An 11122-nucleotide genomic window follows, 5' to 3' on the forward strand; every position below is an offset into this window, starting at 1 on the left:
GTTAATTACATAAACTGCTGCCTGCACACACTCCCCCCAAAACTTAAGAGGCAAATGACCCTGCAGTTTAATGGCTCTATCCACTTCCAGTATATGTCTGTGTTTCCTTTCCACAATCCTATTTTGCTGTGGGGTCTGGACACAGGAACTCTGATGGATGATTGCATTAGATTGAAACAAACTGTTGCATTCAGAATTAAAAAACTCAGATCTATTATCACTTCTTAAGACTTTCATTGTTACATCAAACTGAGTCTTTATTAAGGCTAGAAATTGTCTCAAGCATATAACCACATTACTCTTAAGCCTCAACAAGTAAATCCATACCATTATACTACAGTCATATACTATAGTAAGAAACAATTTATGTCCACTATGAGTTGAAACTCTATATGGACCCCATACATCTACATGTATCAATTGAAAAGGCTTAATTGATCTATTTGTACTCTTTGAGAAAGGCAATCTTCCTTGTCTAGCTAAAGGATTGATTGTGCATTCCTTTATTCTATCACCACCAGTCTTGAACTTCATGTTTGGAATTTATTTCACTACTTTATCTGGAGCATGTCCAAATCTTCCATGCCATACTCCCAAGTCCTCCTCCTTTATAGAATCATTATGTAGGTGTATAGCTACAACCTTAGCTTCAATTCTCCAGTGCTGCAGGTTGTACAGACTATCCAGTTCCTTACCAATCCCCTTTACCTTTCCACTGTGAAGGTCTTGTATTATCCAAAAATCAGGATAAAAGGATATGAAGCATCTTACGTCCCTTGTAAGTTTGGAAACAGACAACAAGTTGTATTTAAAATCTGAAATGTAATACACTTTCTTAATGATGCCACTTTCTCTAGTGCGTGCAATGTCTAGTGAGGTGCCATCAGGTAAGTACACCTTTGGTTCATTTCTTATGCTACCAGTGTCTATCTTATCAAGCTATTCTCTGGTGTGAACTATATGATTGGTTGTACCAGAATCTACTATCCAATTTTCATTCTTAGTGATAGAATTCGTAGTTGTACCTGCAAAGTGCTTCATGTTATCACCTGTATCCTTATTGATCGGCTTTAGGATCTGGTCATACTGTTCCTGAGTGAACATGATTTCCTGTCCTTGTGCTGGATTTCCCACAGGTGTATTCATCACCTGCTGCCCCTCCCGTGACACTACATTGACCATTATTTTTGTCATTGACTGTTGTCCCTCTTGTGTTGTAGTATTAATCATAGGTCATTGAGGAAAACCAGTTACTTTGTTCCTCATTTTGAAGTCAGATGGGTACCAATGTATCTTGAAGCAGGTTTCTCTTGTGTGTCCTTTATAATTGCAGTAGTCACATAACAAATTGTTTCTTCTAGGCTTGTAATTGTTTCCTGAGTTCACTCCTCCTTTATTACTAAATAATGCTGTTTCATCTGCTATGTCAACGTGTTGTGAAAATTTCCCAGGGATCTTTGACTTTCTTTAGAAACTACTATAGAATATGCCTTATTCACAGTAGGCACTGAGATCATCATTAAAATTTGACTTCTAAGCTGTGCATACGACTCATTTAGCCCCGTTAAGAATTGTAATAACTTATACTCAAAATGATCAAAATAATTCTTAAATTCTGGGCAATCATAACCAGGATAAGGTAACAATGCATCATACTCTTCCCAAAGATCTGTCAATTTTGAGAAATAAGCAGAGACAAAAGAAATTCCCTGTGTAAAAAGAAGATGCGAGAGCCATCCACCTTATCATACTTATCCTTCAAATCTTTCTAGACCTTATGTGCACTTTATTTATACATAATTCTACTGGCTCACAGTATTCATAATACATGACAAAACTATAGCATTGCACTTCTCTTAAAGTTCATGCAAAGATCGATCAAATTTGTCCTTAGTACATCGTCCATCAACAAAACCTAGCTTACTCTTGCCAATCAAGCCTATTTTCATTACTCCACAATGCATAGTAATCAGTTCCAGTTAGCTCAATTGAAATCAAGGAGCTACCTGGAGTGTCACATGGTTGTAGATAAAAGGGATGATGATGATCTATAGTCGTTCCAGTTCCGGTTCCAGTCGAAGTTTCTTCTCCAATTGCCATACCTGACAAATTCACGTGAATTAAGTCTTCGTTTTCACAAAGTACAGAATATCTAGTCACGGATCGAAAATCACAAACCCTAGCTCAATTGATCAAGAAAATCACAAACAATCGGTAACAAAATGATTCTATAGAAATCAGAAGATGATAATCACAGTGAGCATGAATCTATCTCCCGCGCTCTGATACTATAATGAAGATCTGAGATTATCTCAATGGAAATATTAGAAGAGAAATAAATGAGAAGGTTCTAGAATGAGAGCTCCATTTGAGAGAAAAACTGAGCTAAGATATTTCTCAAATCATGATGGATACAATGAGTTATGATCTATATATATACACTACAACTAAAACTAACTAGCTCAACTAACTCTTCTGTTAAATCTATAACTCCCAACCCAATAATTAGTTATAACTAACTATCAGTCTAATCTCACTAGCTCACGTGCCATTCCTTTCCTCAATATGAACACCCGAGATCATATTCTGAAAGCCATGCAAGAAATTTGTCTATATTCCTTGTTTTCTTAGACTAAATCTAGAATCTCCCCTTTCTTCTTGTATTTTTCGTTACTTTCCTTACAAATTGAAGAGCTAGATGCTTGTAATTCCCTTTAATTTTTTTAAAAATGGATTTTGTATTTTATTGATTGCGCAAAACTTACACCAAGAGGAGATTACATAGTAACCTTCCAGCAATTGAGGAATGGCATAATCACTCCTTTACAAGGATGAAAATAAGAAAGAAAATTGAGGGGTTTCCTTATTAATAATGGGAGCTTTCAAAAGAATTGACAATGAACAAATGTTGAATCTGACCATAGTGGTAGAGATTCATCATTTGTTTACTCTTTGCTTAACCTATGCTCTTTTTCTTCTTTCTTATTCTGAAGTTTGCAAGTCCTATTTTGTCTTGTCTGAAAGCACCCTTTGCAGCTGTAGGTAGGCTTCGTATGTCCTGATATACTCCAGTATGTCCAGCTATGGATCCTTCCTTAGATAGTATGTCTGCAATTGAATTCGCTTCCCTGAAGCAGTGAATTGTAGTGCCCTGAAGCTTTCTTAAGCATTCTTGTATTTTTCAATCCAGTGCTGAAGTTTCCAAGATGGCTTGTGTGCTCCATTGATCATATCAACAATGATTTTAGAGTCCATCTCTAGTATGACATTATCAAGACCCAAAGTTGAGCTATAATTCAATCCTACCAAAGCCGCATGTATCTCTGCCATGTTGTTGCTACAGTAGTCCAACTTCTCCGAGAATGCAAGAATCATAGTTCCATCCTCCTTTTTTGATAATGCCCTCAGCTCCTGCCTTTTTCTCTTTCCATGAAGAGCTTCCATCTATTATTATTTTTGGCTTAGAGGGAGGTAGTTTATTCCAGTAGACTGGAACACTGTAGATCGTAGGGGAAATTGATATGCAAAAATACAAATTTCTCTCCAAGATAAGTCATAGTTATTCTGATTAAATTATTTAATTAAAATAATTTTAGTACTAAACACTACCCGTTGAATGATTCTGTAGGCATGAATAGTAGTCTGACCATACCTCACTGCATTCCTCCTCTTCCACAATTCCCATGTGATGAAGGTAGGAAGGATGTTGCAAATGATTTCCTGCATAGAGTTGTTAGTTTGGTGCCCACATCAGCTCCACAAAAGAGACCTAAAGTGATTAGTATCCAGTTTAATTCCTATGGAGCTTGAAAAGTATTTTCAAACTTTATTGGCAATGTCTCCTTCAATGAAGAGGTGAGAAGAAGTTTCCGATTGAGGAATCCTGCAACAGTTACACTTAGATACCATATTCAGTCCAAATTTTGATATAGTATCATCTAGTGGGAGCTTCTTCTTGAGGACTCTACAATTAAGGAAAGAGAACTTAAAAGGAACTCCTTTATGCCACAGCCTCCCAAATGTGTCATTATTACTTTTCATCAGTCTAATGAGCTCTTTGGCAGAGGAACAGGTAAAATTACCATCAGTCTTCAGATTCGAAAATATTTATCAGGAGCATCCTTTCCGGAGATAAGAATATGATCATATGATTCTTCATATTTGGTAGGACTACATCCAAAAGATTGTTAATATTTCAGTTGCTGTCCTGAATGAATTCATTCACCTGTAAGTTACTAGGTTTAGTACATGGCTGCAGTAACATTGCTAGAAGACCCAATCCTGTCCAGTTATCCCACCAGAATAAAGAGGTTCCACTATTAACTTTCCAAACCATGAGGTTCAACAATTTTTCTACACTCTAGAAGTTCTTTCCAGCTTTGTGATTGACCTGAGCTCCAGCTTCTAGCAATGACATTAGTTCTCAAGCAGTACTTGGCGTTGACAAAGGAACACCGAAGACTTTGATTAGTCCTAAACATCCACCACTTCTTAATAATAAAGGAGTTTTAAATGTCTAAGAGTGATTTAAATCCAAGTCCTCTTCATCTTTAGGAAAGAAAAGTTTACTCCATGAGCTCCAGTGGCACTTGTTCTTACCTTCTGTTCGCCCCCAAAAAAAGTTGGCTAAGTATTTTTCAATTTGGTTCAAAATAACTTTTGGAGGAGAGATAGCTGCCAATAGATACATAGTCTGAGATTGTAGAACCTGCTGGATGATCACTGCTCAGCCTCTAGGGGAGAGAAGTCTGCCCTGCCAACCCCCTATATTCTTTAGAATCTTAGAAGTAATATCAGCAAAATGAGTGATCTTTTTCCTCCCAGTGTAGATGGGGCATCCAAGATAGGTCACATGAAATTCCTGATATTTGAATCCAGTTAGTCTCCTCACCCTTTTCCTTACTTTCTTATCAGCATGAGAGGCAGTCAAGAAACAACTCTTAGTAGGATTAATCTTTTGTCCTGGCACTTCCTCATACTTCTTCAACTGTCTTAGAATAAGATTGAGAGAAAATATGTCCCAAGAGATAAAGATAATTACATCATCTTCATAAGCCAGATGATTTATCTTTAGACCATACGAGTTCATCTTGAAACCAATGTATTTGTTCTTCTTGTAAATATTATTGAGAAGCCTAGTCAGAAGTTCAAGTGCCAAAATGAATAAAGAGGGAGATAAAGGGTCTCCATGTTTCAGGCCTCTAGTGGAGTGAAAAAAACCAAATCTCTCTCCATTGATGATTATGGGGTACCATACATCTGAAAGTAACCTCCAAATTATATCTATGAAAAATTAAGAGAAGCCAAATTTCCTTAACATAAATATTAAGAAAAGCCAGGACACTCTATCATAAGCTTTTTCCATATCAAGTTTAATAACAGTATTCCCATATCTTTCCTTGTTTATTCCATGAATAATTTCCTGGGTAAGAAGAATATTGTTAGTATTAAGTCTCCTACTGATAAAGTCGGTTTGGTTTTCTGAAATCAATTTAGGAAGTAACACATTCAATCTAGAAGCCATAATTTTGGAGATTATCTTATTGGAGAAATTGGATAAACTAATTGGTCTTAATTGAGCGAAGGTAGTTGGATCCTCCACCTTTGGAATGAGAACAAGGCAAGTGTAAAAAATTTGGTCAACCTTTTCCCACAAAAATAATCTTGCACAAAGTTAACTATGTCATTACTGATGATCTGCCAACACTTCTGGAAAAAATGGCCATTAAATCCATCAGGTCCAGTAGCACTATTGGGGTTAAGGTCCATAGTTGCTTTTTTGATTTCATCTTCTTCAGAGAATTTCTTGAGATCTTGGTTGTCCTTGTCAATAATCAACCTGGCAATTTGGTTCAGGACACCCAAATCTGTAATCTCTCCATTTCAGTGAATAATTTTTCAAAATGTTGCACACCGACTTCACCTATTTCATTATTCCCCTATATCCATTCCCCTTCCGTGTTCTTGATTCTATGAAGAGTTTCTCTCCTTCTTTTCTGTTTAATAATACTGAAAAAATAATTTGTGCATGAATCCCCTTCTTCATTCCATTGAATATTAGCCTTTTGTTGAAGAAAGTTGTCTTGAATGCTTAACCATATGATGTATTCAACATTCAATCTATTAAGTTCCTGTCTATCTTGATCACTTCCGTCAATATCCATCTTTTGTTCCAATTCCAGGATTTGTTCCTCATACTTCTTAACATTCTCAAAGATATCTCCTATGATCTCCTTAGACCATCAGCTTAGACTCTTCGCTAGCATTTTCAACTTTTCTTGAAGAATTCTCATAGGTTTACCAATAATATTTTCCTCCCAAGAACTATGAACCAGTTGCTAAAAATAAGGCTGGAGAGTCCAGAAGTTAAGAAACCTGAAGTATTTGACACCATTTGTAGGTTGGTCTGTACAAGTGAGAAGTAAAATATTATGATCGGAACCAATTCTGGTGAGGTGTTTAACATTTATGTCACCCATACTATCATTCCATTCCTCATTGACTAGCACCCTGTCTAATCTTTTACAAATTCTTTTCCTTTTTTTCTACCATTAGTCTAGGTAAAATTAATACAACTATAACCTGCATCAACTAATCCACAATCATCCATACAGGATATGAAGTCCATACTCTGGATCATTCTGTGAAGTTGGCCACTTCTCTTTTCATTGGGAGATAATATGGTCTTAAAATCTCCAAAAACTGCCCAGAGTCCACCACTTGATCACTGATGTTTTTATCTTATACAAGGGTTTCCTCCTCTTATTGGCAGTAGTTTTTGCATACACAATTGTATATCAAATACTTTGTTAGTGTTTCGCTGATTGATCTTCAAGGTGAGTTACTGATTGCTATTAGAAACTATGGAGCAGACAAGACTGTTATTCCAAAAGCACCATTTCTATTAGCTACAACATTCTGGAAACCAATTTTTCTATTGTATTTGTTTAAGTTGGGAACATTGACAAAAGGCTCTATATGGCTACAAACTGCACCTTGTGAATGTTAACAAGCTTAGATAATCTGTTGAAAGACTTTTTAGATTTCATCCCTCTTATGTTCCATATAATTGTACTAATCATAAGAAACAATTTGGGGTTATGCAATACTACTCCTTGGTCTTATTCTACTGTGGGATTTCACCCTAGTAGACTTTCCATTTTTCTTGGTTCTTGATCTACCTCTTGGAGAGGCCAGATTTTTGAGTGAGTCTGTCAAAAGCCATATTCACTGCTTCATCCTCACACCGATTCTTGGGAGGTAATACCTCCATTAGTTTTTGATCACGTCCATAACACACCTCAATAAGAGATATGACACGGTCGTATGCAATAATAATTACCCAACTAGGAGTTGGGGTCAAATCTACTGGGAGTTATGATGAGAGTTAGGAGTATATATTTGAAGCAACCAAATGGGTTATCTAAAATTGCACTTCCACAACAATGTTATTTTCTATTTTTACTTTTACTCTAATGAATGCAAGATAACGAAATAGATTATAAATAAATGCTTTTGAGTTTTTTCCAATTGGATTAAAGGCCTAGGGCTATGACCATAACCTAGGTATTTACCTAATGGGATAAAGACGTTAATACTTATTTTGTTGATTGGGGTGTCTTATAGCTCTCAACTCTACGTTTCCCACTCAATACCTCTCGGCCAGAGAGTGATTTTGCCTAATTTGATTTTATCAAGTTCAAATGGGTATCAACCAAAACAATTGATAAGAGCTCAAGTCGAGTTATTACTATCTCTAGTTTGAACCCTTTAATTAGGTTTCTCAATCTCTCAATTAATCCAAGTCCTTGTTAGCTAAGTTAGCATAAACTAAGTTCCTCTTTCTCAAGTAGAGACTAAGTCAAATAAGCATGAATCAATATTTTCAACCATTAATTCTAAAATTGAAGCATGAACTAAGCTAAATAATCAACACCCAATCATATACAATCACTAAATTAGATACCCATAAGGTTTACACACTAGGGTTGGGTCACAACCTTAGTAAATGTCTAGCTACTCATAATAAAAATTGCAGAAAATAAAGAAGAAAAGCTAATTAAACTCATAATGGAAGATTAAAATGATGAAATCTAATGTTAAAACACCAAAATAATGTAAAACTTCCTAAAATAGTAAAGAAAAACGGCTACAGCAGCTTCAGATGTTCAAACTTGACCTAATTTTGTGAAACTCATTTATTTATACAGGGCCAAAAATCGTAGACAAAAGTGCCCATCGGGAGGTTCTGCGGCCGCATAATTCCATGTGCGGTCCGCAGGTTTCTTCAGCTGGCAGGAAGTGGAGTTTTGTAGCCACACATTTCTGAACTGCTGCCGTGAGGCAATCTTCTGCGGCCACGAGGTAGTCTTCTGCGGCCGCACAAGAATTGTGCGGCCGCAATTCACAAAGGCTCCTGGACGTGGTCTTTTTGCATACTCTCTGATCTTTGAATCTTATTCCAGTTATGCAGCCGCACAATTCATGTGCGGTCCACACATTGCTGAAAGTTCTGTTATATTTTTCCTCTTGGTTTGCGGCCGCAAATGGAATTCTGCGGTCCGCAATTTCTTCTGCGGCCACATAATTCCTTCTGCGGACCGCACATTTGTGCTTCTGCGCCCTTTATTGCCTTGTGCTTCAGAACACTCCTTTTTGAGTCGGATTTCATCTTGGAAAACCAAACTTTCAGCATTCCTGCAATTTTGCACAATTTCATTAGTTTCGGGAACACAATTCAATACTTTCAGACTAAAACAAAAGTTAAAAGGTGCTAATAAGAAGTCAAAATCCCAACTTATCAACTCCCCCAAACTTAAGTCTTTGCTTGTCCTCAAGTAAATAAATTAGTTCCCACCTCCAAAAGTTAAGGGTCATTTCAGCGAGTCAAAGGTGAGCCATCCACACATCAGTTGGGACCAACAATTACCCACACTACTCATGTATTATCAACAAGGTGACAAGTTAAACATTCATGGACATATAGTTCTAATGTGACATTTGAGCTTCAAAAATTGACTTTACTCATCGAGGACTCTTGCTCTGTTATGTTGGTCATGGTGGACTTCAAATTCTTCCTCCTCTACTTTCCATTTGCCAGCTCACTTAAGAAATTTAGCACTCGATTCGAAGATTTATGAAAGGTTCACTCATCTATCTTAAGAGAATGTCACAAGTACAACTTCAAGTACCATAGGCTTGCCCCTCAGGTAGATTGCCACTAATATAAGCTCACTAGACTTGAAATCACGTAGGATTTCTTTTGGGATGTATGAATGCTTTTGGATTAGGGTTGGATACAGTATGAGTGAGTGGTTACATCTTTCCTTAAGCACTCCATCTTTCATTTCACGACTCACACTTTGCCAATTCTTAGAGGCACTTTCTTTTCATTGAGGACTAGAGAGACTTAACATCACTCTTTCTTTATCATTTCATTCGTTTTCTCCCTTTTTGATTTATCCATGTTTGGGATCATTACCTCTTTTTGAATCCATTCAACCCTTCCACTTATTCACTTTTTGCATTTTTTTTTTGTTCTTTTCTTTTCTTGCCTTATCTTCTCATAGAGATCATTTCTTTTCTCTTTTTGTGCCTTGATACCTTTTTCAAGTTCCTCGTCTCTCCCCCAAACTTATGGTTTAAGCCATTGGTTTCATGAGAGTGTTAAGGAAAGTTCGGGTGCCAAGAGAGGGTCACGACCAAACGGGTAAAGGCTTGTAACATGGTTATCAAATGAGAAAGGCTAAAGGCTCAAAGGGGTTGACTAGGGATAATGACATTGGTTGGCAATAGAAAACGCAAACAGGCCAAGGAGAGCCTACCTACAATCACTTCTCAAACCAAGCAAACCTCAGGATTTCGCCTTGAAATACATTCGGGGCAAGTTCTAGACCCTTCGCACAGATACTTGGACTAGCAACAATTCATGTCACCTCTCACGCAATCGGATTGTTAAAGAGGACATAGTTGAGGGCCCACAATGACCACATTCAAGTTTAAAGATCACTTTGGTCCAATTAAACCACTCGATGATTGCCAAAGTCAACACAAGAGTCACAAAGTCACTAACTAGAGCTATTTCTTTCAAAAACCTTGTCTCTAACTATAAGCACGTAGTTAAGTTTGTTGGTTCCAATTGAAGCATGGTTGACTCTTCGAGCATGACTTAATTAAGTATTTTTATTCATTACTACTACTACTATTATTACTTAAACACAAAAACGGACTCATTCTCTTAAGAAGGTTGTCATACCATCTATCGTTGGGACCAGTCACCCGATTCACACAACAACTACCTTTGGAAAGAACCGTGGTATTAAGAAAATCAAAGTCTTATTATCTACTAAAACATAAAAAGAAGCTACTAAATCAAATAAAAAAGCTACTAAATTAAACAAAGAACTAATAAAGAAACAAAAATAAAGAAGCTAATAAGCAAAAACTACTGAAGATAGAATGAATATACATAATGAGAGAAAGAGAGAGAATATATACATAATAAGAAGAGAGAAAATAATATCAAATTATTACATGCCAAATGTCTCAGAATGTATCAAATATAATCAATAAACTCCACCCCCCGAATAAAGATAAGCATTATCCCCAATGCTTAAAAAAATAAGAGTAAAAGAGGGGAAAGAGTGAAAACAACTCCCTATAGCTTCTTGGACATCTCTGTGTCACCAGCAATGTCATCGCCCTCCGGCTCAGCCAACTGGATCTCATTATCCTCGACTCTAGGTGTGGCCGGGTTGGCAAACATCTCGCACACTGCCTCAGCAGTGTCGGCAGCAAGGTCTGGCTCGTTGGACTGGCCAGCTGGTGCTACCGATGCAGATGGTGCTACCGGATATGGTGCCGGTTGATGCGGGTCAAATAACATGTCAAATGGAGGATCTCCGGCTGTAGCAATTTTGTGCACCTCTTTCCGGAGCTTATCCACTGACTTCTTGCTGGCCTGGGATTTCTGCATCTTCTTTACTTTCTTTCCCAACTATTCGATCACTGACCCGTGTTGTACCAAGGTAGCCATAATAGTGTTCTAGTTCTCTAGGAGCTTCTTCAATGTCACTTCAACTATCGGGGGAAACTGAGGTGCCTGAACAGAAGACTGCGCTGC

General features: G+C 37.2%; 1 protein-coding gene across 1 annotated transcript; it reads right to left on the reverse strand.

Moving 5' to 3' along the window:
- Nucleotides 1–1421: 1421 nt before the first annotated feature.
- LOC117280644 (uncharacterized) lies at nucleotides 1422–2100 on the reverse strand. Its single transcript, XM_033660386.1, has 2 exons — nucleotides 1953–2100; nucleotides 1422–1669 (listed from the first exon to the last, which is right to left on the reverse strand). The coding sequence occupies exons 1-2, from the start codon at nucleotides 2098–2100 to the stop codon at nucleotides 1422–1424; spliced, it is 396 nt and encodes a 131-aa protein (XP_033516277.1).
- Nucleotides 2101–11122: the final 9022 nt, after the last annotated feature.

This window comes from Nicotiana tomentosiformis, chromosome 9, assembly GCF_000390325.3.
Source record: "Nicotiana tomentosiformis chromosome 9, ASM39032v3, whole genome shotgun sequence".
NCBI classification, from domain to species: domain Eukaryota; kingdom Viridiplantae; phylum Streptophyta; class Magnoliopsida; order Solanales; family Solanaceae; genus Nicotiana; species Nicotiana tomentosiformis.